The sequence below is a fragment of the Bufo gargarizans genome, chromosome 9 (assembly GCF_014858855.1).
Source record: "Bufo gargarizans isolate SCDJY-AF-19 chromosome 9, ASM1485885v1, whole genome shotgun sequence".
NCBI lineage: Eukaryota > Metazoa > Chordata > Amphibia > Anura > Bufonidae > Bufo > Bufo gargarizans.
In genome coordinates, this window is record NC_058088.1 from 188,259,252 (window position 1) to 188,287,070 (window position 27,819).

Below are 27,819 nucleotides of genomic sequence, written 5' to 3' on the forward strand. Positions count from 1 at the left end.
GCAAGCCAGATCCCCCCCTGTAACAGTGCAAGCCACAGATCCCCCCAGCCCATAACAGTGCCAGCCACAGATCCCCCCCCCCCCCTGTAACAGTGCAAGCCAGATCCCCCCCTGTAACAGTGCAAGCCACAGATCCCCCCCCAGCCCATAACAGTGCCAGCCACAGATCCCCCCCCTGTAACAGTGCAAGCCAGATCCCCCCTGTAACAGTGCAAGCCACAGATCCCCCCAGCCCATAACAGTGCCAGCCACAGATCCCCCCCCCTGTAACAGTGCAAGCCAGATCCCCCCTGTAACAGTGCAAGCCAGATCCCCCCCTGTAACAGTGCAAGCCACAGATCCCCCCCAGCCCATAACAGTGCCAGCCACAGACCCCCCTGTAACAGTGCAAGCCAGATCCCCCCCCTGTAACAGTGCAAGCCACAGATCCCCCCCCTGTAACAGTGCAAGCCACAGATCCCCCCCCCCTGTAACAGTGCAAGCCACAGATCCCCCCCCCCATAACAGTGCAAGCCACAGATCCCCCCCCTCCCGTAACAGTGCAAGCCACAGATCTTCCCCACCCCCCCCCCCCCCCCGTAACAGTGCAAGTCACAGATCCTCCCCCCCCCGTAACAGTGCAAGCCACAGATCCCCCCCCCTGTAACAGTGCAAGCCACAGATCCCCCCCCTGTAACAGTGCAAGCCACAGATCCCCCCCCCCCCCCTGTAACAGTGCAAGCCACAGATCCCCCCCACTGTTGATTTATGCATCATAAATAACTTCAATGGCCTTGTTTTCTCACAGAGATATCAGTACCTCCTGTCCAAAGAGGTGAATAATTGTTACAAAACACACATCTTCACAGACAGACACTCTTTTAGAGACAAAGATTCTCCTAATGAGAAATAGGATATAACATACTGGATACATGTTGTCTTCATAACATAGAACAGTATAATATAAATATATATTATATGTTCTACTGATTGTCTTATGCTAAGGACTAAGGCTCATTAAATGAATACATACATATTATATATTTTGCTTCATTAATAAATGCCTAATTGTATAGGTAATTATCACCAGCTGCATAGAGCTTATCTTTATCTCCCGTCATAAATTTAAAAGCAGACAAGGAGGCCTCTTCTCAGACTGGTACATTCATGAGAAGAATAACACTGAAGAGTAGAAACCTTTGTGTGACCTTACTGTGGCCTACTCAAGACATACAAAATTGTAACTATAGTCGAGCATGGCTCTTACAGGCAATGCACATTCATCTTGACTAGAATGAATTGGATATCAATGCATTTACCTATGAAAAGGCACGACAGTTAGTAGCACCTATTCCAGAACCCTGCCTGAAGTGAGCCACCACCTTGAGTTTAAATTATGCAGAATGATTGTAAAGTCTTAAGCTTTGTGTTACAGTATTATCCATAACAAATTTTGTTAACAATTTTAATGTTATATATGTGAAATTCAGATGGACAGATGACCCTGTCTGTCCGCCTAATAGGGTCCCCTACCACCAGTATGTCTGACCATTACTGTACTCCTTTTCCTATCCTTCCTGCAGGGGGCATCCTCCTGGTTGCTAGGAGAAACGCCCGGCTGCAGTGATGCTGGCCCTGGGCTTTCATCCCCAATACCAGGCATCTTTACTAGGGCGCTACAGCTCAGGACTAGCCTCCCTTTCACTTTTCCCTCTACCCCTTCTTCCTACATTACCCAACTGCTGACCTTATATTCCTGATCTTACCCTCCTCCTCCCACCTCCATTTCACTGACCCCAGTCAGCGCCTGCACAGTGAGGTCTAAGCCTCTCTCCAGGTCTGCAATGCCTCTAAGTATTTCAAGCTGCTTATTTAGATCCAAGATCTGGGCCTCCAAATATGCAACATGATTGCATCTAGTGCAAATGTATTCACCCTGGAAAGGCTCTTCAGGACAATGGTCCTCAGACTCCAAGCAAAACATACAAGGTCTGAAGAGAGATCCGATCAGAAGGATGTCTGTCTCCTCTCCGGCACCCAGTAATGACAGTCCCTATATCACAAGGCCGGGTTCACACGTAGCAGTAGTGTCGCCAATAACAGCAGGAAGTTTTTGCAGGTTGCACCCATTTTACTGCCTCATTTGGCACAGTTATTGCGTTGTTACCTACCGGCCATGATACGGTACATGTTAACCCAGCCTTGGTCTCTGCATACAGTGATTTATCAAGTATATACAACATATAAAAAGATAAGGCACATTATTCCTTACTGAACTAGAAAAGCCAACCCAAAATACACTTCTATGGCAGTATAGTTCCTCAGGGGTGTGACCTCCAGGCTCCACCCACTGCAAGGAACAGTCATCTGAACTGATTTCTTTTTTTTTTTTTTTTTTTTTTTAACTACTTGATAATGTCCATTACCCAGAGTCTTTCAGTCCTCCAGTGACAACTTGGTGATCTACTAGTCCTGTCTGTCCACTAAGATTTTCAGCACAGAATCCTGGAAGGTCTCTTTGGCACATTTAAGGGAAGACCCAGTCCAAGTCTTCACCATTCCAATCCGTCCTGTTGGAAATTAAGTTTGGGGCTGTTCTCGCTGTAAAACTGAGAATACCAGCGGCGGTGTTTCTGGATGGCAGCGTCTTCCTTCACCAGAAGAGGCTTGGAGATGTATTTCTTGTTGTTCCAGATCATCACGTCCCGCTCAAACTGAAACAGACACGACAGGAGTTAGGGCTTGGTTATACGAACGTTTTTTTTGCATTCCATATAAGGGCCGTTTTTACATTCCGTATACGGAACCACTTATTTCAATGGGTCCGCAAAAGATGCAGAGAGCACTCCATCAGTTGCTCCGTTGCGTGACCCCGCAAAAATTTAGACATGTCCTATTCGTGTCCATTTTGCGGACAGAATAGGCATCTCTATAATAGGCGTTCCGTTCCGCAAACTGCGGAAGGCACACGGGCAGCATCTGTAATTTGCGGACCGCAAAAAACTGCATGGTCATGTGAACGAGCCCCAATAGTCACAAGGGTAGACCTAGAACCCGCTGGGGGAATCTCTACCTATCCAGTATAAGGAGTCTGTAGGATGCCAGTACCACTCTGCATGTGACTTCACACGTCACCTACCTGGATGGACGATCCCCTCAGAATAAACTTGGGGACAATGGCAGGAATATTCCTCTGGTAGTAGATACTGTGGGATACTTTCTGCAGCAGAGGCTCGATGGGCGTCACGCAGTGAAGAATCATCCCTTCGCCCAGGAAAGAGTGCGAGTAGTGCAGGAACACGACACCAGGGCCGACCTGTGGAGACAAAGCGCAGGCTGTCAGAGGTGAAACGAGACCACCAGGGGGCACTGTGGAGACAAACTATTCATTTGTACCCGATATGGAAAATGTATGGAGTACAAGCTGTGTCATAGAAGAGAAGTGCATAACGTACCCACCATCACCCCAGCACATTCTAAGAATGTTAAGGGACACGGTAGGTCTCCAAGATTGTGGTTAGTCCCAAGAAGCAGTCTGGAGGAAGCTTTTCTGTAGAGAGTTTGCACACAGCCTGCGACATGCATGCTGCTGCACAAGGTGCAGTCTGCCACCTCTCCTGTTCCAGAGACAACCATCCGACCACTACCCTCAGTAGTGCAGCCATTGTAGGGTCTGAGGGAGGAGACCAGAGGGACTGTGCTCTATTGTGAACCATGGGGGGTGACTGATATAACTGCCCCCTTTAACCACAGCTTCCTGACCCGGGAACAAGGAAAAGGATGTGGTTGGGAGCAGAGAGAGGTCCGGTAATATGGAGGAATGTGCAGATACCAACAGGATGGGGCTTATGTCTTTAGGACCCCCGTCCCATGCTGGGTTTCTGATATTTGGTGCCACTGGCTGATCTGGAAACTCTTCCTCTTAAAAGCCTGTGGAAAGGGTCACGTTCTCTGAATGTTACTGGTGCCAAATGGACCTTCCAGGTTCTTAGGGCATCTTCTGCATTTACAGGATAGCTTTCGCCATCAGTATTCTTTACGGTTAGAGCAGTCGCTCGGGAAGATGAGAGAAGAGGAATGCTGCCGCATGGGGTTGTCCTTCCTTCTTCTGTGTCAACAATGCAGGATTACAGGGTGAGCTTGATGGCCTCGGCATGGACTGAAGTAGGGCTGGAACATGTAGTCATTAGGGTAGGAAGACTGGCAAGTGGCCATACAAATTAGGGAAGTCGGGCAGCACGACTATCCCAACATCTGCTGTGCCAAACCAAGGATCTGCCGATTCAAGTCCATATTCTGACCTCATCTGTAGACATCTGGCAACAGCTTATCTCCTGGCAGTAAACACACATGATCAGCAAATCCAAAAGTACATGGAGTACAGCCAATCTACTGCCGCCCAGAGCAACAAGCAGAATTTTACATGCAGCTTTGGATGTGAACGCAGTAAGAGTAATATCTGCACCGTTCCTCCTGTTTCTCATCTGGTCCTTTGCTGCTCATCTTTAAAAAACATAGCCTGAACCAACCAGCCACGAGAGCCATTCTGAAACACCGCTGATCTCCAGTTACATCATCAAGTCTATGGTCTTACCTGACGAGCGATGACGTCCACATCAAGCAGGGAGAACTGCTTCCCGAAGAGCAGGGAGGAATGCTGCACAAACATCTGAGAGCAGTGCTTGTTGGGGGCTGGCTCTGGCTCCCACCGGGCCTGAAATCGAACACATGGAGTTACCACTGGTGACTGGGCAAACACGTTCTGGACATCAGTCTGGACACTCCGGCTCCTATCTAGCGGCTGCTGTTCTTTGGATCATAACCATCATCGTCAGCACCGGGCGACTGGAGCACATGGTGGGTGGTGTCGCCATTACAATTCTAGCAGAGCCGGAAGTGATCTCTCAGCCCAGTGCTCCCAACAACCCAGAAGATTCTTACCTTCCAAGTGTGCCTGAAAAAGTCCAAAATCCTTGACTTTGTGAATCGGAGGTCAACCCCACTCAGTAGGCCGGGTTCATGTAGGCAAGTAAGGTGAGCGATGTCTGCGGCGTTCTCCGGGATCTCCTGCAATCAGAGAATACGATGGATGTAATCTGGAGGGCAGATCATACAAGCGCCTACATGGGGGCCACTGCCACCTCAAAAGCTGCTTCCTGCAGAATCAAATGGAGAGCAAGGGGCCTGCATACAGTTTTTGCCCAGCCCCTTACTGAAGATGCGCAATATAAAGTAGTGATCTTTAAAGGGCATCTGTCAGCAGTTTTGTACTTATGACACTGGCTGACCTGTTACATGTGCATTTGGCAGCTGAAGGCATCCGTGTTGGTCCCATGTTCATATGTGCCCGCATTGCTGATAATGATGTTTTAATATATGCAAATGAGCCTCTCGGAGCAACGGGGGTGTTACCATTACACCTAGAGGCTCTGCTCTCTCTGCAGCTGCATGCCCTCTGCACTTTGACAGGACCAGGTGTGATGACGTTTCCAGGGCCAGTGCGGCTGCATTTCCCCCCCAGACAACGAGCAGTGCTGAGAAGACTCCTCCCTCCCCTCTCCATATACTGCTGGGTGCCTCCTCACCTCTATATGAGAATTGACGTAATGCTCGGTGCGCCCCCTGTAGATCCACTTCTTGCTGGTGATCTCTTCCAGCTCGGGGATGTTCCACGTCGGCTCGATCTGGTCACAGTGATACCAGATGAACACCATCCCATTGATTTCGCAGCACGGCCACGTCTTCATCTTGGGGAACTCTGGAACTGCACGTAAGAGAGGAGATCTTATCAGCGCTTCACCTTATCCAGAAACAGCGCCACCCCTGTCCGTAGTCTGTCCGGTATTGTAGGTCCTGCTGGACACCCGTCGCACCGATTCTGAAACAGAAAGCCATGCTTTCCTAATCCTAGACAATCCCTTTAAGACACAGCGCCTCCTCAGGAGGGATAATCCACACTCTGCAGCGCTGCAGAGTGTGGATTATGTCCCATCTTGTTGCTCCCCATGTATTCTGCAGACCGTCTCTAGTTCAGGTTGCTCAGCAGCCCTTCAGCTTCCTGTCTGGGAGGTGTAGCACTATGAAGTGCCTTTTGCCCTGTGCCATTAGAAGAATTTTGATATCTCTGACTTTTTGGTCTAACCAGACTGTCTGTTACTCTGTAATTCCTCTAGCGCCATTCTATGGAAACAGTAGGTTTAAAGAGCACACCGAATGCTTGAAATAACTTCTTTATCAACTTCAACTTTTCTTCATAAATAACACTGCCGCCTCCGCAGCAGATCGTCCATGTACAAAACACGCGTTGAATAAAGTATCACAAAATGGCGGTATGATTAAGATGGTTCAACTGTTCAATCTTGTCATTCAACATAAAATGGTGGATATATTCCTCTCTTCAGTATCTCACTTTAAGTTATTTAAAGGGAGTCTTTCACCTAATCTGAGCGTTTTAGACCGCTCAGATCAGGTTATAGACTCTTTAACCCTCATACCTTTCTCTTATGTGTCCCTCGCCCAGATAATGAAAATAACACTTTTTAAACTTATGCAAATTACCTTCTGAAGGTGCCCAGGGGCGGCGTTACTGGGCGATGTGCCCAGAAAAACACACCTCCAGCCGGCGGACGTCACGAGCGGCACCAGAGGACGGCGGGCTGGGAACTGGCCCGCACCTGCGCACTGCTCTGCCCATTATGGGCAGATGAACAGCTTTTCATATTGCGCATGCGCCGGCCAACTAAAGACAGCCGGCCGGCGCATGCGCAATATGAAAGGATGTTCCTCTGCCCATAATGGGCAGAGCAGTGCGCAGGTGCGGGCCAGTTCCCAGCCCGCCGTCCTCTGGTGCCGCTCGTGACGTCCGCCGGCTGGAGGTGTGTTTTTCTGGGCACATCGCCCAGTAACGCCGCCCCTGGGCACCTTCAGAAGGTAATTTGCATAAGTTTAAAAAGTGTTATTTTCATTATCTGGGCGAGGGACACATAAGAGAAAGGTATGATCGTAATGAGGGTTAAAGAGTCTATAACCGGATCTGAGCGGTCTAAAACGCTCAGATTAGGTGAAAGACTCCCTTTAAGCACTTTATGATCTCTCACATCTGAGGTCTAACCAATAGTTCACTTGCTCTACTTGGTTTGCAGTTTGCTCTATACAATTGCTTATTATCTGGTATGAGGAGTTCGCATTTGTATGCAATTTGTTTGGATTCTATGGCTCAGTAGTTCGTTTGTATGGTTTGAAATTTACAATCGAATTTGGTGGAACTGTATACACTTCTAATCACTATATTAACAGTAGGGACATCATCTAACTGTTTTAAATACCTATTTTGGCCTCTCTGCTTCCATAAAACACAGTTCTTAGTGGGGGGGGGGGGGGTCTGTTCAGCTCCTCTAGTGAATAATTCCAGCAGCTCCTGCTAGGGGAATTTCCCACACAAGCTGTGTGTGAGGCTGGCTGTAATTGGTCAAAACTCCTGGGCTGTGTGAGGCTAGCTGGGATTAGTCAAGACTCCTGCCCAGCAACAACAGTTTAACTCTATTCTTTGTTGTTTCTGCTGTGTCATTGTGCTTACCTTACATTATATAATGAATCTTAAAGTATAACTGTCATTTTTTTTTTTTTGAGTATTGGATTGTGGTGATTAATTGTCACGGAAGGTGTGCAGGAAACTAGAAAACACAAAATGAATATACGACTGACTGGATCCAAAACTAAGGAACAAAAAGGGAGAGCCCTGCATCAGACCTGGCTCTCTCCCTGACTGCTCAGCCTATGCGAAAATCCCAATGGTAGATGATCGCATATCCTCGTACCTCGACTGTATAACACCTGAACACCCTATAATAGTGAGGGGACACGACCACCGGCTCCCTACACTAGATACGGAGGGAGTCAGGGTCACCTGGGATCCAGCAAACCGAAAAACACAAATAAACAAAACTTATCTTGTAGAAGACTGAGAAGTAGGAACAGCATGCACACACTCCAGGAAGTTGTATAAACCGCAAAGTGATGCACTATGGGAAAAGGATTTAAAGGGATGCAATCAGTGCAACTACATGACAGCTGAGAGAGGCTAACAAGATGAGAAAATGAAAGCAAAACAAAGGAACCTCAAGGAGGAGGTTTTAGACATCTGTCAGAGCTTCTCAGATGTCTGGTGGTGACAGTACCCCTCCTTCTACGAGTGGACTCCGGACACTCAGAGCCCACCTTCTCAGGATGGGACCTATGGAAAGCCCTGATGAGACGAGTGGCCTTAATGTCCGTCACTGGGACCCACATCCTCTCCTCAGGACCATTACCCTCCCAATGAACGAGGTACTGGAGAGAACCGCTGACAAGACGAGAATCCACAATCCTAGAGACCTGAAATTCAAGATTACCATCAACCACAATCGGAGGAGGAGGCAAAGACGAGGGTACAATGGGTTGGACATAAGGTTTTAATAAGGACTTATGAAAAACATTATGGATCTTCCAAGTCTGAGGAAGATCAAGACGGTAGGCAACAGGATTGATGACGGACAAGATTTTGTAAGGCCCAATAAACTTAGGACCCAACTTCCAGGAGGGACCCTTCAATTTGATATTCTTAGTAGACAACCACACCAGATCACCAACATTCAGGTCCGGACCAGGCACACGTCTCTTATCTGCCACACGCTTATATCTCTCACTCATGCTCTTTAGATGGTCATCTATTTGGCAAAAGATTCAGGATAAAGACGAGGAGAATCTGTCCTCATCAGGTAAACCAGAAGACCCCTCTCCCGAGAAAGTCCCAAACTGCGGATGAAACCCATATGCACCAAAAAATGGTGACTTATCAGAGGACTCCTGACGACGGTTATTTAAAGCGAACTCAGCAAGGGACAAAAAAGAACACCAATCCTCCTGATTCTCCGCCACAAAACAGCGCAGATATGTCTCCAGATTCTGATTGACGCGCTCTGTCTGGCCATTTCGACTGCGGGTGGAAAGCAGAAGAGAATGACAACCGAACCCCTAAGCGAGAACAGAAAGCCTCCCAGAATCTGGAAACAAACTGCGTGCCCCTATCAGAGACTATGTCTGAAGGAATACCATGCAATTTGACAATGTGATCAATAAATGCCTGCGCCAGCGTCTTAGCATTGGTCAAGCCAGGAAAAGGGATGAAATGCACCATTTTGCTAAAACGGTCCACCACCACCAGAATCACAGTCTTCCCCGAGGAACGAGGCAGGTCCGTAATGAAGTCCATGGAGATGTGTCCAAGGACAGGAAGGAATGGGTAAGGGAAGGAGAGGACCTGATGGCCGTGAATGAGGGACTTTGGCACAAGCGCAGGTCTCGCAGGCTGCCACAAAACCCTCAACCGACTTGCGAAGCGCCGGCCACCAGAATCTCAGAGCGATGAGATCCACTGTGGCTCTTGCCCCTGGGTGCCCAGCAAGGACAGTATCGTGGTGTTCCTTAAAAATCTTGTGTCTTAAAGCGAGAGGCACAAACAACCTCCCAGGAGGACAAAGATCAGGTGCCTCTGACTGGGCTACCTGAACCTCTGCCTCTAATTCAGGATAAAGAGTAGAGACCACCACACCTTCAGCCAAAATGGGACCCGGGTCTTCAAAATTCCCACCTCCCGGAAAACAACGTGACAGGGCATCCGCCTTCACATTCTTAACCCCAGGGCGGAACGTGACAACAAAATTAAACCTGGAAAAGAACAAAGACCATCTGGCCTGTCTCGGGTTCAGACGCTTGGCTGACTCCAAGTAGGCCAGATTCTTATGGTCAGTAAACACGGTAATAGGGTGTCTGGCTCCCTCTAGCCAATGGCGCTATTCCTCAAAAGCCAACTTGATGGCCAACAACTCCCTATCTCCCACATCGTAATTTCTCTCTGCGGAGGAGAGTTTCTTCGAGAAAAAGGCACACTGTCGCCATTTGGCAGGAGAGGGACCCTGAGACAAGACTGCACCCACACCCACCTCAGAAGCATCAACCTCAACTATGAAGGGTAGAGAAATATCAGGTTTTACCAAGATGGGAGCGGAAGCAAAACTCTCCTTGATATTAGAAAAGGCCTTACGCGCCTCTACCGACCAGGAGGAAAAATCTACCCCCTTTCTAGTCATATCAGTGAGTGGTTTAACAATAGAGGAATAATTCAAAATAAACTTCCTGTAATAATTGGCAAAGCCCAAAAACGCATCAGCGCCTTCTGATTCTCAGGAAGCTCCCACAAGCACAGCGCGGACCTTCTCGGGGTCCATGCGAAAACCAGAAGTGGAGAGAAGAAACCCCAGAAATTGAATTTCTGGAACCGCAAACACACATTTCTCCAGTTTAGCGTACAATTTATTCTTCCGCAGGATGAGCAAGACATAAGTGTTCCCTATGAGTTTTGAAATAAGGAGAAAAAATAAATAAATCAAAATGTCATCCAGATACACACTAATACAAATTTCCCCATTAAATGATAAAAAAATGCTGTTCACAAAATGCTGAAAAACGGCTGGAGCATTCATCAAACCAAAAGGCATAACCAAATTCTCAAAATGGCCCTCAGGGGTATTGAAGGCAGTCTTCCATTCGTCTCCTTCTCTGACCCTGACCAGGTTGTATGCCCCTCTTAGATCCAACTTGGAAAAAACTTTAGCCCCAACAACCTGGTTAAACAGGTCCGGGATCAGAGGAAGCAGATAAGGGTCACGAATTGTGATACTGTTCAGCTCCCTGAAATCCAGACAAGGTCTTAAAGAACCATCTTTTTTCTTAAAGAAAAAACCAGCGGCAACAGGCGACTTCGAGGGTCGTATGTGTCCCTTTCTCAGACTCTCAGAGATATAAGCACGCATAGCGATCCTCTCAGGTTGGGAAAGATTGTATAAACGAGATTTAGGCAGCTTGGCGCCTGGGATGAGATTAATAGGGCAATCGTACTCCCTGTGCGGGGGCAAATCCTGAACACCACTCTCAGAGAAGACATCCAAAAATTCACAGAGAAAAGATGGTACAGTCCTAGTAGAAACCTCAGAAACAGATGTCGTGAGGCAATTCTCTCTGCAAAAGTCACTCCAACCATTAATTTGCCTCGCTTGCCAATCAATGTTGGGGTTATGTTTAGTGAGCCAGGGTAGCCCCGACACTAGAGGAGTAGGCAAACCGCTAAGGACGAAACATGACATCCTCAACATGAGCATCACTCACAATCAAACGGATATTGTGAACTATGCCCTTTAATGATTTCTGAGAAAGTGGAGCGGAATCAATAGCAAAAACAGGTATATCCTTTCCCAAAGTGCATACCTGGAAACCATGAGTTATAGCAAATTGATCATCAATGAGATTGACAGCTGCTCCACTATCTACAAAAATCTCACAAAAATGTTCTTGCTCTCTAGCGCCACCCTGGCAGGAAGGACAAAACGGGAACTACAAGCAAACGGAAAACCTTCAATCTCCGCCTCAATCCTGCCAATGGTAACAGATGGAACATTTTTAAAGGATTTTTTCCTTCTTGTTTCTTTATTACTCCCAGAAAACTGCCTGAATCTCCTAGAGGGACAAACATTTGCCAAATGATTAATACCTCCACAACAGAAACAAACCTTCCCATGAGGGCTGAATCTTCTATTGTTAGAGGCAATCAAACCCAGCTGCATGGGCCCCTGCTCAGAAGGGGCTGACAGCGACCGAGACCCCTGTGCACAGAATGAGACCGCCGCACTGTCCTGGGATAGAGTATGACAGGAAGGAGTGATCTCTCTTCTCTCTCTAAGACGCCTGTCAATACGAACGGCCCGAGACATGGCAGAGTCCAAGGAGGTAGGTCTCTCATGAAAGGCAAATGCGTCTTTCAATCCCTCTGAAAGACCATGGCAAAATTGACTTCGGAGTGCAGCATCATTCCAACCAGTATCAGCTGCCCATCTCTGAAATTCTGAACAGTATATTTCTGCGGACTGTTTACCCTGGCATAAAAGACGTAGTCTAGACTCAGCCAGAGCAACACGATCCAGATCATATATCTGACCCAGGGCTTAAAAGAATTCATCCACTGAACGGAGGGGCCGTGCCCCCACCGGCAGCGAAAAGGCCCAGGACTGAGCGTTATCCCTTAGCAGCGAGATGATGATCCCCACCCTCCGTTCCTCATCACCAGGGGAATGGGGAAGTAGGCGAAAATGGAGTTTGCAAGCCTCTCTAAAACGCACAAAATTCTCACAACTCCCGGAGAACGTATCCGGGAGCGAGATCTTAGGCTCAGAACAAGCTCCATGAACGCAAGCTGAACCGGTCACTTGAAACTGAGAAAAAGTCTTACGGAGGTCAGCTACCTCCAATGAAAGACCCTGGAAGCGTTCAGCCAAAAGTGAAACCGGATCCATGCTTGAGACGGTTTATAATGTCATGGAAGGTGTGCAGGAAACTAGAAAACACAAAATGAATATACGACTGACTGAATCCAAAACTAAGAAACAAAAAGGGAGAGCCCTGCATCAGACCTGGCTCTCTCCCTGACTGCTCAGCCTATGCGAAAATCCCAATGGTAGATGATCGCATATCCTCGTACCTCGACTGTATAACACCTGAACACCCTATAATCGTGAGGGGACACGACCACCGGCTCCCTACACTAGATACGGAGTGAGTCAGGGTCACCTGGGATCCAAACAGAAAAACACAAATGAACAAAACTTATCTTGTAGAAGACTGAGAAGTAGGAACAGCATGCACACACTCCAGGAAGTTGTATAAACCGCAAAGTGATGCACTATGGGAAAAGGATTTAAAGGGATGCAATCAGTGCAACTATATGGCAGCTGAGAGAGGCTAACGAGATGAGAAAATGAAAGCAAAACAAAAGGAACCTCAAGGAGGAGGTTCTATACATCTGTCAGAGCTTCTCAGATGTCTGGTGGTGACATTAATATCTCCTTGGTGGCCCTATTTCAACTTTTCACTGTGTATTCAATTGCCCCTTAATTCCACAGTTTTGTTCCCTGTACTGCCTACTATTACCTGTGCTTAAAATAGTGTTGCTAGGCATGGTCCGTCTATTTGTTGAAGGACGGAGGACGCAGAAGCAGGCAGCGTGCAATGTCAGATTACTGACAGCCAGGGACTGTAAGTAAATGATCAAAGCCAGGTCCTCCCCAGCAGCTGATAACAGTGCCTGTGCTGTGTGCACTTCTCCCTGTCCCTGCGCTTGGCAGACGCTCCCTCACTCAGCAGAGCTGGAGAATGCAGAGTTGAAGCAGCGCAGACCAGGGAAGGGAGATCTGCCGTCTGCTCAGTGTATAAATGACAGCAACATGTGGTAAGAGGACTCCTTTGTGCTGCAGGAGATTAACCCTTTAGGGGGAGGGTTCTGGTTACTGACACTTTTGGGGGGCTATTGTTACTGGCTAGTGAGGGCAGACGGGATTAGCCTCAGGGGTAGGGCAGTGGCGGCCATCTTAACTGAATAGTGAAATTGCAGTTTTATGCAGACTGGTTGCTAAGGGCTGAATCTTATTAAATATGGGGTAAGTCAGTCTAATAGTAACTGATTCTGGAATATCATGTCATTAGTAACTACATATATGAACATTGGAATTAGGGTCTAAGTGTGATAGTTATCCTTTAAAGGCATTATCCTTTCTGCTTCTGTGAACACAATATATAACAGTTATATGACAGCCAAACATGAGGTCACTGTAAATAACTTTGCTTTTGTCTTTAACACACAAACATAGGAACTGTATTAGGTTATTGGCAGGTCTATCTGTATAAACATATGATCTATACTAGCAACCTAGGACAGGTCGTAGCTGGCCAGCTACACTCCCACCAAAATTACCTATAATACTATGTTCTTAGTGGTAGGACTTGAACATGAATTTGAGGAATTTTCCATCATGTTCTCAACTGTTAACAATAAACATTACTTCATAGAATAGGGTCCCAAGTGAAGCATCATCTATACTTCAGGAGTTCTGAACTTAACACATTTCTTACAGTTCTGATTAGTTTTTCCCAGACTCCTCCTGTATGGCTGCATGTGGAGCAGTCATGTGAAAATCACACCGTTTCTTTAACAAATACTCTGTTACCTTTTCTTTAATTGATCTCTTTTAGAGCTTTCTTCAATTCATTCTTTGCTCTGACAAAAGTAGATCCTTGGTCAGATCCAAGCTCTCCGACAGTACCTCTAATGGTTATGAAACATCTCAAGGCGTTGATGAATGCGTCAATTGACATCTTCGAACATTTCCAGGTGAATTGCTCTGGAGCTCAGACATGTAAATATTAGTCCATATTTCTTGTACTCCTTGCGGTTTTGCTTGGTGATGAATGGGCCAAAACAATCCATTCCGCTATAAAGAAATGGTGGTGATGGGTTTACACGATCTGCCGGTAAATCTGCCATTCATTGTTCGTCGGTAGGTCTACGTGCCCTTCTGCAGGCTACACATTTACCTATAGACTTTGCTATAACTTTGCTTCCTTTCACTATCCAGTAACCACCTTCTCTCAAACAGCTTTGGGTAAAGCTTCCTCCTTGATGCAAGGATTTGTTGTGGTAGTGATCAACAATCAATCTTGTGAAGGTAGAGTTTTTGGGTAGAATTGCTGGATGCTTCACTCTGCTAGGTAACAATGCATTTTCCAGTCTCCCTCCCACCTTCAGTAACCATCCTGCAGAACAAGATTAAGCTTGTACAATGGTGGTTGTTTGGAAGCCTTTTAGGTTCTTGACGAGGTCTCTAAGTCTTCACTGTAGAATCTCTGTTCAGTGAGTCTTATGACTGTTTCTTCAGCTTTCATTCTTTCCTCTACATTCAATGATTCCTTCTTTCTGATTCCCTTTGCCAAACGTTGAATTCGAGCTACTACATTTACGACTGTATTCCATTTTGAACATCTGGCTAGTCTTTCAAGTATGTCATCTTGACACTTGGCAGCAGTGCTCAAAGTTTGTACAACTTTTACTTCTGGGTCACCCATAGACAATTCTGTGTAACCTTTACTAGGCGTGATTTCCTTTTCCCAAAGGAACTCTAGGCCTGTGAATAAATTAAAATTTTTCAATTCTATTACATTCAGGCCTCTTGAAGCATGATCTGCTGGGTTATGCTTAGTGTCAATGTGATGCTAATGTTCTGGATGTTATTTTCCGAATTTTCTCAACTCTGTTGGTGACAAAGATATGGAAGGACACAAATGCAAACCAGCACTCTGCCCTGCCTTTATGCTGGATGTTGAAGGCATTGGTTTACATTTTGCCAAAGCGTAATAAGCCACTCACCACGTCAAGGTCGCCTTAATGAGTGGTCCCTAACACTAGTTCCTACCCGTTATGGGCCACGACAGCCACACAAACTCTAGGGAGCGCAGGTACAGCATGCACGCCAAGCACTCTCTGCTTTTGACCCCGTCCGGTGCCATTACAGCTTTCATCGGATCCAGGGACGCAAGTACCAACATGCATGCTGGGGCCACTATATACTTCTCCTGGAGCCAAATGGCTACTGGTAGGTGCTGTATAAGCAGACTCAGTTTTATACTGACTTTAAAACCAGCCTCCAGGGCAGATTAACTGGTCAGGTGTGCATGACTGCTTGGAGATCGCCACGCCTCCAATATATACTACTAAGAAAAAAAGTGTGGGGGGGGTGGGGGGGGGGGTTCAGCCTGCACAACCCTATGCAGGTGCACATTGCTATGGCGAAATACAGATACAAACTCAAAAACACAAATGCAATTGCACTGTGCAAACCAGCACTCTGCCCTGCCTCTGCCACTGCCAATGCCTTATTCAGCATCCAGCATTTGGCAGGGCAGAGTGCTGGTTTGCAGAGTGCGATTGCATATGTGTTTTTGAGTTTGTATCTGTATTTCGCCATAGCAATCTGCACCTGCATACAAGGTTGTGCAGGCTGAAACCCCCCACTTTTTTTTCTTTGTAGTATATATTGGAGGTGTGGCGATCTAGAAGTATATAATCTTTTGATTACGCTGGAGGTAGATCACATAGGTGTATACCTTCTTGTTCCTATTTTTAGGATTTGAAATGTACACTGGTACAATCATTGATGTGCAGTTGCTTTCTCCTTCCCTCACTCTGCAAGAGAATACAGATACTTTCTTTCCTTCCTCGGTATCTTTAGGTATTGAGGATTTATCATTCTTTGTAGGATGGCGTCCTTTGCAAACGCTGCATGTAGCCTTTTTTCTTGCACTCCTTAGTAACATGGCCTTTTCTTAGACAGCCAAAAAACTGTTGATTCTCAAGTACAAACCTTTTCTTTTCATATGGGGACTTGTGTATGGAGTGGTTCTCTCCACAGAACATACATTTGAAGGTAGTTTGAAGACTTATTGGTTCTGTCTCTCTACTGATCCCAGGAGTGACTTTGAACTTGCTCTCATAGGCATCTGGACCTTTAGCTGCTGTGTTGGTTGCAAAGCTAGTTGCTCTTGCACGTCTTATCTCTCTTGCAGGCTATTCTTCTAAGGATTTTAAGACGTACGATGCCGTTACTGGATTACATGCTATCCTTGCTTCCTCATTGATGAGCTCAGAACTCTTTAAAACTTGGGAAGTTCTTACCTAGATCTAACCGTTTAGTCACATAGCGATTCCATCTAGAAGCCACTTCTTCAGGTAGCTTAGTTAGCATCCTGTGGTTTTCTAGATAGTCGTTCAGTACTTCCAGTCCTTGAACATGTGTGATGGCATTGCTGCATGCTTGCAGGAAGTCACCATACTTTGAGTGTTCTTTAGGACCTATTTTAGGCCAGTTATTCAGTTTCTCTCTAAAGGCTCTTTGTACCAAGAAAGGATGACCATATCTTGCATTAAATTTTCCCAAGCTTGCTTGTAGGCTTCCTAGTCTTTTCTATAGAAGTTACCTTCAAGAACTTCCTTGGCTTCTCCAACAACATCTTTGAAGGTAGAATAACTTGTCAACTGGACTGAAGCAATGATGCTCAATGATCATTTCAAAGCTTGCCTTCTACTCCATGAACTTCCGTAAGTCTCCTGAAAATACAGGGGGTTCCGGAACGGGAAGTCTAGCGAGGACTTTGTTGTCTTGCTGGGACAATAGTTGTAACATTTTCTTGACCGTTGTAGTGACATCTAGGGCGCTGTGCCGCCATTTGACAGCGCTGTGCCTCAATGGCAGCTTCCATTTTAATTTCTGCTCTCTTGACAGCAAGTTGTTCAGCTAATGCCTTTCTTTTGGCTGAAGTATTTGAGGACTCTGATATATGGGTGGCACTTCTGCTAGTGAAGGAAGTCACACTTGAGATTGTGGTTTCCCCTAAGAACCTAGCATAGACTCATAAAAAGTGCGTTCAGTCTACTTCTTGCTTTAACTTCATCATAATTAGCTGCAGATAAAAGTTCTCATGAGCTTTACTAAATCTTTAGTGACTCCAGTACATTTGTCCATGTTACTTACAATATCCTGGAAAGGTGTTGTAAACGACCGCAGGTTGACATATGCTGCCATAAGCTTTGATTCAGATTCTTCTACCGTCTCTACCATATCACTCAAGTTCCCTTTTATACTTTCTTGCTTTAGATTTTTATGAATGTCTTTAATGTACAATTTCCACTTATCATACCTTCTGGCGAACTTTTTTCCTTTCAGTGCTGCTTCTTGCTCCAAATTTTCCAGCATCTTTGAGGTTGGTTTTCTGGCACATGATGAATGTCCTAGTTCATCTGCTTGGGCTATATGTGTTTGAGGCAAGACTAAGGGCTCTTTCACACTTGCGTATTTCTTTTCCGGCATAGAGTTCCGTCGTCGGGGCTCTATGCCGGAAAAATCCTGATCAGGATTATCCCAATGCATTCTGAATGGAGAGAAATCCGTTCAGGATGCATCAGGACGTCTTCAGTTCAGGACCGGAACGTTTTTTGGCCGGAGAAAATACCGCAGCATGCTGCGCTTTTTGCTCCCGCCAAAAATCCTGAACACTTGCCGCAAGGCCGGATCCGGAATTAATGCCCATTGAAAGGCATTAATCCGGATCCGGCCTTAAGCTAAACGTCGTTTTGGCGCATTACCGGATCCGACGTTTCGCTTTTTCTGAATGGTTACCATGGCTGCCGGGACGCTAAAGTCCTGTTTGCCATGGTAAAGTGTAGTGGGGAGCGGGGGATCGCATGGATCACGTCATCCATGCGCATGGGGCGCTCTGACGTCATTCTGGAGCGCCCCGGGAGCCGCACGGACGGCAAGTATACTGCTCCCCCGCTCCCCACTACTACTATGGCAACCAGGACTTTAATAGCCTCCTGGCTGCCATAGTAACACTGAACGCATTTTGAAGACGGATCAGTCTTCAAATGCTTTCAGTTCACTTGCGGTGTTACAGATCCGGCGGGCACTTCCGACAAATGGAGTACACGACGGATCCGGACAACGCAAGTGTGAAAGAGGCCTAATGCTATATCAGACTCTTCTACCTCAGACAGGTTCCCTTGCTCTATCTTTGCATCCTCTAACAGTGGCATGGTAATACTAGGCTCGGACATTTTACTTTTAATGCTATCACAATCAATACAAATAAGATGCCTTTCATTTTAAATACAATACTGACAAATGCAGAAATAAAAAAAACTTTCACTTTAAATACTTTAGAGTCCATATACTAAAAACTGTCATTTGTTTTTACTTCAAAGTCTTTCTGAACACAAAAAAATTAAATAAAAAAGTCTCTTTATGCAATGATAAGTAATAAAAGGAAAGCTGACCTTATTCTGAAGAGCAGGAATAAATGTCAGTCTTAAAGGAGACGCGTCTTTTATTGATATGATGCGATGATCTGCACAGACTTGCGATGCTCTGCTTGCAGACCTTGGGCCTAGTGGCGGGAAACTAGCTGGCTGCAGTACGTGGTCTCTCCATGGATAGCGGTGCGGGCACTCTAAGTCTGGACTTTGTACTTGCGTCTCTTTCTCTCTCTAGGGATCGCGGGAGGGTTGGCGCTCTCTCGGACAATTTTGCCTTTGCCGTTCTGCCACTGAGAGTCGGCTGCAGTTTGACTAATGCACACATTCTATGACCTCCATGGTAGCTCTGCTGAGGTGTCTGTTTGCTTGCTCAGGGAACAGTGGCTGTGTGGCGGTATATGCTGGCGCTCTGCTGCTCTAATGCACTCTTTACTGTGCAAGTTGAGGAGCGCTGTCACTTCGCCCTCTGAGGGCAATTGTTCCACTGTGGCAGGCGCAGCTCTATAAAGAGCCTTTTGCGCTGTGGCATTAGAAGAATTTTGATATCTGACTTTTAGTCCAAGCAGACTGTCTGTTACTCTGTAATTCCTCTAGTGCCGTTCTATGGAAACAGTAGGTTTAAAGAGCACGCCGAATGCTTGAAATAACTTCTTTATTAACTTCAACTTTTCTTCATATATAACACGGCCGCCTCCGCAGCAGATAGTCCATGTACAAAACACGTGTTGAAAAGATATCACAAACCGGCGGTATGCATAAGATGGTGGTTCAACTGTTCAATCTTGTCATTCAACATAAATGGTGGATATATTTCTCTCTTAAGTATCTGTACTCTCACTTTAAAGGTATTTAAGCACTTTATGATCTCTCAGAGAGGTACATCTGAGGTTTAACCAATAGTTCTCTTGCTCTACTTGGTTTGCAGCTTTCCCTATACAATTGCTTATGATCTGGTATGAGCAGTTTGCATTTGTATGCAATTTGTTTGGATTGTATGGCTCAGTAGTTTGTATGAAATTTCCAATTAAATTTTGGTGGAACTGTAAGTAAACACACATAAAACTGGTTCAGTATACAGGTCTAATCACTATATTAACAGTAGGAACAGTATATAACTGTTTTAAATACCTATTTTGGCCTCTCTGCTTCCATAAAACACAGCTCTTAGTGGAGTGTGTGTCTGTTCAGCTCCTCTCTGGTGAATAATGATTCCAGCAGCTCCTGCTAGGGGAATTTCCCACACAAGATGTGTGTGAGGCTGGCTGTAATTGGTCAAAACTCCTGGGCTGTGAGGCTAGCTGGGATTAGTCAAGACTCCTGCTTAGTAACAGTTAAACTCTATGTTTTCTGTTGTTTCTGCTGTGTCATTGAGCTTACATCACATCCATATAATGAATCTTAAAGGCATATTATCTTTTCTGCTTCTCTGAACACAATATATAACAGTCAGGTCCATAAATATTGGGACATCGACACAATTCTAACATTTTTGGCTCTATACACCACCACAATGGATGTGAAATAAAACAAACAAGATGTGCCTTACCTGCAGACTGTCAGCTCTAATTTGAGGGCATTTACATCCAAATCAGGTGAACGATGTAGGAATTACAACAGTTTGCATATGTGCCTCCCACTTGTTAAGGGACCAAAAATAATGGGACAATTGGCTTCTCCGCTGCTCCATGGCCGGTGTGTGTTATTCCCTCATTATCCCAATTACAATGAGCAGATAAAAGCTCCAGAGGTCATTTCCAGTCTGCTATCTGCATTTGGAATCTGCTGCTGTCAACTCTCAAGATGAGATCCAAAGAGCTGTCACCATCAGTGAAGCCATCATGAGGCTAAAAAAAACAAACAAAAAACATCAGAGAGATGGCAAAAACATTAGGCGCGGCCAAAACAACTGTTTGGAACATTCTTAAAAAGAAGGAACGCACCGGTGAGCTCAGCAACACCAAAAGACCCGGAAGACCATGGAAAACAACTGTGGTGGATGACCGAAGAATTCTTTCCCTGGTGAAGAAAACACCCTTCACAACAGTTGGCCAGATGAAGAGCACTCTCCAGGAGGTAGGTGGATGTGTGTCAAAGTCATCAATCAGGAGAAGACGTCACCAGAGTGAATACAGAGGGTTCACCACAAGATGGAAACCATTGGTGAGCCTCAAAAACAGGAAGGCCAGATTAGAGTTTGCCAAATGACATCTAAAAAAGCCTTCATAGTTCTGGAACAACATCCTATGGACAGAGGAGACCAAGATCAACGTGTACCAGTGTGATGGGAGAAGAAGAGTATGGAGAAGGAAAGGAACTGCTCATGGTCCTAAGCATACCACCTCAGCAGTAAAGCATGGTGGTGGTAGTGTCAGGGCGTGGGCATGTATGGCTGCCAATGGAACTGCTTCTCTGGTATTTATTGATGATGTGACTGCTGACAAAAGCAACAGGATGAATTCTGAAGTGTATCGGGCGATATTATCTGCTCATATTCAGCCAAATGCTTCAGAACTCATTGGACGGCGCTTCACAGTGCAGATGGACAATGACCCAAAGCATCCTGCAAAAGCAACCAAAGAGTTATTTAAGGGAAAGAAGTGGAATGTTCTGCAATGGCCGAATCAATCCCCGGACCTGAATCTGATTGAGCTGCATTTCACTTGCTGAAGACAAAACTGAAGGGAAAATGCCCCAAGAACAAGCAGGAACTGAAGACAGTTGCAGTAGAGGCCGGGCAGAGCGTCACCAGGGATGAAACCCAGCGTCTGGTGATGTCTATGCGTTCCAGACTTCAGGCTGTAATTGACTGCAAAGGATTTGTAACCAAGTATTAAAAAGTGAGTTTGATTTATGATTATTATTCTGTCCCATTACTTTTGGTCCCTTAACAAGTGGGAGGCACAGATGCAACTGCTGTAATTCCTGCACCGTTCACCTGATTTGGATGTAAATACCTCAGATTACAGCCGACAGTCTGCAGGTAAAGCCGACAGTCTGCAGGTAAAGCCGACAGTCTGCAGGTAAAGCCGACAGTCTGCAGGTAAAGCCGACAGTCTGCAGGTAAAGCCGACAGTCTGCAGGTAAAGCCGACAGTCTGCAGGTAAAGCCGACAGTCTGCAGGTAAAGCCGACAGTCTGCAGGTAAAGCACATCTTGTCCGTTTCATTTCAAATCCATTGTGGTGGTGTATAGAGCCAAAAATGTTACCATTGGGTCAATGTCCAAATATTTATGGACCTGGCTGTATGTGACATCTAAACATGAAGTCACTGTAACTAACATACAATAGCTCTCTGCAAACCAAATAGAGTATGAAAATGCATAATAATTGCGAGTGCTATACTTAAATTAGAGATGCTTGGCAAATCATTTTGTACAAAACATAGGAACTGTATTAAGGCTATTGGCAGGTTTAGCTGTATAGACGTATAAGGCATATTAGCAACCTAGGTCAGGTCTTAGCTGCCGGCTACAGGGAATTTCCTACCTTTTTCAGCATAGGGTATCCTGGTACATTTGCCATCCTCGCCTCGAAACTGCCATCCGTGGAAAGGACATTCGATGCAGTCGCCGACCACTCTACCGCCCACGGCAAGATTTGCACCAAGGTGAGGGCAGTAGGCATCTACAGCGTACACTTTACCATCCATGGTACGGTACACGGCGACCTGTTCACCTGCAAGACAAAAAGAAAACCGCCATGAAATCCACCGCTTGCGGTGACTAAACAGAATAATCCACTTGCTCGCGCAGCCCGGCTTCTCTTCTGTCTTCTTCTTTGAGGAATAGGACCTTTGGTGACGTCACTGCGCTCATCACATGGTCCATGGATCATGTGACAGACCATGTGATGACCGCAGTGACATCACCACAGGTCCTTTTCCTGTGTACAGCAAAGATGAAGACAGAAGAGAAGCCGGGCTGCGCGAACAAGTGGATTAACCCCTCCAGCCCTATTGTACTATTCATTCTGTATTCAGAATGCTATTATTTCCCCTTATAGCCATGCTATAAGGGAAAATAATAATGATCGGGTCCCCATCCCGATAGTCTCCTAGCAACCGTGCGTGAAAATTACACCGCATCCGCACTTGCTTGCAATTTTCACGCAGCCCTATTCACTTCTATGGGGCCTGCGTTGCGTGGACGCACAAAGAGGAGCATGCTGCGATTTTCACGCAACGCACAAGTGATGCATGAAAATCACCGCTCGTGTGCACAGCCTTATAGAAATGAATGGGTCCGGATTCAGTGCGGGTGCAATGCGTTCACCTCACGCATTGCACCCGCGCGGAAATCTCGCCTGTGTGAAAGGGGCCTAAGTTAGGGTTTGCGACAGTGTCAGCAGGGCTTAGGTTCCAGCGTATGAGTTCGTTCACCATCAGGACTTGCTCATACAGTCAGGGAGAGGCTCAGGGATTGTTAGGAGGTTACCATTCCCTCCTCCCTAGCTTTGGGGCCTAGTCTGGTTACCTGTTGCCGTTTGTTTACTTGGTGTTCCTCTTATCCCCACCTTCCATGACAGCTGGAGAGGTTAGAGGATTGGGCATATTGGAAATCCAACATGCCCGATCCTTCAATGCACGAGCCAAATGTAATAGTCCAGGTGTGCCAGGCTCAGGTACATGTGGGGGTCCACAGACTACAAGCAGCACACACCGGTACATCACAGGTAATGGGGGGGCCACAATAAACTACTGGGGGTTAATATTTGAGTCTTTAACACCCCCACAGGTGCTAATGGATGTAAGCAAGGGGGCGCCATTATCATCTGTTCCAGAAGTGGAAGGGATGTTGGGCAGGTATAGGGGGCATCACACAAGCCCTCTCACCAGCTGAAGTGTGTAAGGCCAGTGCAGACCGTGCCCACTAAGTGCAGAGACACTGGGGAAGACTGGTGCACTCCTGGCTACTGCCAGCCGGGTACATAACCCACCAGAGGCCGCAGCCAAGGCATCTGTTGACCATGTCCAGTACAGAAGGTGCCAACTCACACATCTGTGCCCTTGGCACCTGTAGCGCAGCCGATGACCAGGTGAACCACTGGGCATGAGATATTACAGCAGACATTGGGGGTGGAGGGGGGGGGGGTAAAGTTCACTTTGCATCACTGTGGATTTTACCGTGTGAGAAGGCAACCTGGCAGAGCGCCCGCCGCCATGTGAAGGAGTCAGCCAGTCAACACTAAGGTTTACAGTTTTCTCCCATGATGCATCATTTCTGCCGGGCAGAGTCTACAGCGCCGGCCAATGGCGGTAACAAAGGCGCCCCAAAATCTCCTGGAGCTAGCAAACCCCACTCTGCTGCACTGCGCCCACCTCCCCCGCAAACCCCACTCTACTGCACTGCAACCACCTCCCTAAACCCTGCTGCACTGAGCCCACCTCCCTAAACCCTGCAAACCCCACTCTGGCACTGCACCCACCTGCCCCATCCCTACAAACACCACTATGCTACATGGTGCCCACCTCCCCACACCCTGCAAACCCTACACGGCTGCATCATGCCCACCTTCAAAAAACTCCGCTCTGCTGCACCGTGGCCACCGCTCAAAAGCCAGCAAGCTCCGCTCTGCTGCACCGTGGCCACCGCTCAAAAGCCAGCAAGCTCCGCTCTGCTGCACCGTGGCCACCGCTCAAAAGCCAGCAAGCTCCGCTCTGCTGCACCGTGGCCACCGCTCAAAAGCCAGCAAGCTCCGCTCTGCTGCACCGTGGCCACCGCTCAAAAGCCAGCAAGCTCCGCTCTGCTGCACCGTGGCCACCGCTCAAAAGCCAGCAAGCTCCGCTCTGCTGCACCGTGGCCACCGCTCAAAAGCCAGCAAGCTCCGCTCTGCTGCACCGTGGCCAGCAAGCTCCGCTCTGCTGCACCGTGGCCACCGCTCAAAAGCCAGCAAGCTCCGCTCTGCTGCACCGTGGCCACCGCTCAAAAGCCAGCAAGCTCCGCTCTGCTGCACCCGTGGCCACCGCTCAAAAGCCAGCAAGCTCCGCTCTGCTGCACCGTGGCCACCGCTCAAAAGCCAGCAAGCTCCGCTCTGCTGCACCGTGCCCACCGCTCAAAAGCCAGCAAGCTCCGCTCTGCTGCACCGTGCCCACCGCTCAAAAGCCAGCAAGCTCCGCTCTGCTGCACCGTGCCCACCGCTCAAAAGCCAGCAAGCTCCGCTCTGCTGCACCGTGCCCACCGCTCAAAAGCCAGCAAGCTCCGCTCTGCTGCACCGTGCCCACCGCTCAAAACCAGCAAGCTCCGCTCTGCTGCACCGTGGCCACCGCTCAAAAGCCAGCAAGCTCCGCTCTGCTGCACCGTGGCCACCGCACAAAAGCCAGCAAGCTCCGCTCTGCTGCACCGTGGCCACCGCTCAAAAGCCAGCAAGCTCCGCTCTGCTGCACCGTGGCCACCGCTCAAAAGCCAGCAAGCTCCGCTCTGCTGCACCGTGCCCACCGCTCAAAACCAGCAAGCTCCGCTCTGCTGCGCCGTGCCCACCTCCCCAATCCCAGCAAACTCCACTCTGCTGCGCAGTGCCCACCTCCCCAATCCCAGCAAGCTCCACTCTGCTGCGCGGTGCCCACCGCTCAAAACCCAGCAAGCTCCACTCTGCTGCACCACAGTCCTATTCCGGACATGCCCAGGACCCCTCACCATTGTGCCCATGTAGCTGATGGATGCCAGTGTACCGACCCCTCAGCTGTGGGCACTTACCGCAGACGGTGAGGTTGTGCACGGCCCCGGGCTCCAGCAGGTGCGAGTCCAGCACTTGGAACCAGCCATTGGGATAGACCGGGGGCAGGTCTCCCTTCTTCCGCCTCCTCCAGACCAGGTTGGCGGTCTGAGCCCGGCTCCGGCCCCGCTCCGGGATGTAGCCCACGTCGTCCGGGCTCCGCAGCAGCTCCAGCGGGCGGCTCAGCACCCTCCAGCCCCACAAGCCGAGCGGCAGCAGGAGCAGCAGGGAGCCGGCAAGCAGTGGGTTCCGGGCGGGGACGCCGGCGGCGGAGGAGCGGGGCAGGTCCGGCAGCAGGTGGGCGCTGAGGAGCAGGCTCCCGGCACTGGCCAGCAGCACAGCGCCCAGCACACACAGGACGGACAGCCACAGCAGCGACCGCGGGACCGACTCCATCACACCTGTGTGACAGCCCCGCCCCCGCTCCGCCCTCTTATACCTGCCGTCTCCATGCAACGGATCACGTGATCACAGAGGCAACTCCACAACTAGCGATTCCCACAAAACAGGACAAGCCCTCCATCTCAGGATCGGACATAGGGTTCATGCTGCGGTTTTGGAAAATCGCAGCAAAAACTGCAACGTGTGAATAAACCTTTACAGGGATCTAGCAGATTTGGGTGTTTATTTTTAATACTTGTTTCCAGTCACTGAAATAAAGCAGAGATCTAGAAAATAGTGAGGAATTGAAATACATTGTTTCATGGTCCCCCTGTAGTACAGATAATGGAGATAAGCGGCAAATCTACAGCTGCAGTAATGGTCTAACATGGAACATAGAGATAAGCGGCAGATCTACAGCTGCAGTAATGGTCTAACATGGAACATAGAGATAAGCGGCAGATCTACAGCTGCAGTAATGGTCTAACATGGAGACTGGAGATAAGCGGCAAATATACAGCTGAAGTGATGGTCTAACATGGTACATAGAGATAAGCGGCAGATCTACAGCTGCAGTAATGGTCTAACATGGGACAGAGATAAGCGGCAGATCTACAGCTGCAGTAATGGTCTAACATGGGACAGAGATAAGCGGCAGATCGACAGCTGCAGTAATGGTCTAACATGGGACAGAGATAAGCGGCAGATCTGCAGCTGCAGTAATGGTCTAACATGGGGAATGGAGATAAGCGGCAGATCTACAGCTGCAGTAATGGTCTAACATGGAACATAGAGATAAGCGGCAGATCTACAGCTGCAGCAATGGTCTAACATGGAACATAGAGATAAGCGGCAGATCTACAGCTGCAGTAATGGTCTAACATGGAACATAGAGATAAGCGGCAGATCGACAGCTGCAGTAATGGTCTAACATGGGACAGAGATAAGCGGCAGATCGACAGCTGCAGTAATGGTCTAACATGGGACAGAGATAAGCGGCAGATCTGCAGCTGCAGTAATGGTCTAACATGGGGAATGGAGATAAGCGGCAGATCTACAGCTGCAGTAATGGTCTAACATGGAACATAGAGATAAGCGGCAGATCTACAGCTGCAGTAATGGTCTAACATGGAACATAGAGATAAGCGGCAGATCTACAGCTGCAGTAATGGTCTAACATGGAACATAGAGATAAGCGGCAGATCTACAGCTGCAGTAATGGTCTAACATGGAACATAGAGATAAGCGGCAGATCTACAGCTGCAGTAATGGTCTAACATGGAACATAGAGATAAGCGGCAGATCTACAGCTGCAGTAATGGTCTAACATGGAACATGGAGATAAGCGGCAGATCTACAGCTGCAGTAATGGTCTAACATGGGGCATGGAGATAAGCGGCAGATCTACAGCTGCAGTAATGGTCTAACATGGAACATAGAGATAAGCGGCAGATCTACAGCTGCAGTAATGGTCTAACATGGAACATAGAGATAAGCGGCAGATCTACAGCTGCAGTAATGGTCTAACATGGAACATAGAGATAAGCGGCAGATCTACAGCTGCAGTAATGGTCTAACATGGAACATAGAGATAAGCGGCAGATCTACAGCTGCAGTAATGGTCTAACATAGAACATAGAGATAAGCGGCAGATCTACAGCTGCAGTAATGCTCTAACATGGTACATAGAGATAAGCGGCAGATCTACAGCTGCAGTAATGGTCTATCATGGGGAATGGAGATAAGCGGCAGATCTACAGCTGCAGTAATGGTCTAACATGGAACATAGAGATAAGCGGCAGATCTACAGCTGCAGTAATGGTCTAACATGGAACATAGAGATAAGCGGCAGATCTACAGCTGCAGTAATGGTCTAACATGGAACATAGAGATAAGCGGCAGATCTACAGCTGCAGTAATGGTCTAACATGGAACATAGAGATAAGCGGCAGATCTACAGCTGCAGTAATGGTCTAACATAGAACATAGAGATAAGCGGCAGATCTACAGCTGCAGTAATG

The 27,819-nt window shown here is 47.6% G+C and overlaps 1 protein-coding gene across 1 annotated transcript; it reads right to left on the bottom strand.

The window, feature by feature from the left end:
- Positions 1 to 1,051: 1,051 nt before the first annotated feature.
- On the bottom strand, positions 1,052 to 25,865 carry LOC122946150 (cholesterol 7-desaturase nvd-like). Its single transcript, XM_044305553.1, has 7 exons — positions 25,399 to 25,865; positions 22,193 to 22,381; positions 5,565 to 5,743; positions 4,921 to 5,046; positions 4,574 to 4,693; positions 3,119 to 3,295; positions 1,052 to 2,693 (listed from the first exon to the last, which is right to left on the bottom strand). Exons 1-7 carry the CDS (start codon positions 25,811 to 25,813, stop codon positions 2,532 to 2,534), a joined length of 1,368 nt encoding a protein of 455 aa, XP_044161488.1. The 5' UTR covers positions 25,814 to 25,865; the 3' UTR covers positions 1,052 to 2,531.
- Between the last annotated feature and the right edge of the window lie 1,954 nt (positions 25,866 to 27,819).

Bases quoted from the DNA above. Each gene is read 5' to 3' on its own strand.
- LOC122946150 (XM_044305553.1), bottom strand. From the start codon at position 25,813: ATGGAGTCGGTCCCGCGGTCGCTGCTGTGGCTGTCCGTCCTGTGTGTG. The intron at 4,694-4,920 runs GTAAGAATCTTC...GTTCGATTTCAG, and splicing joins TTTTCAGGCACACTTGGAAG to GCCCGGTGGGAGCCAGAGCC. The intron at 2,694-3,118 runs GTAGGTGACGTG...TGTCTGTTTCAG, and splicing joins TGAGGGGATCGTCCATCCAG to TTTGAGCGGGACGTGATGAT.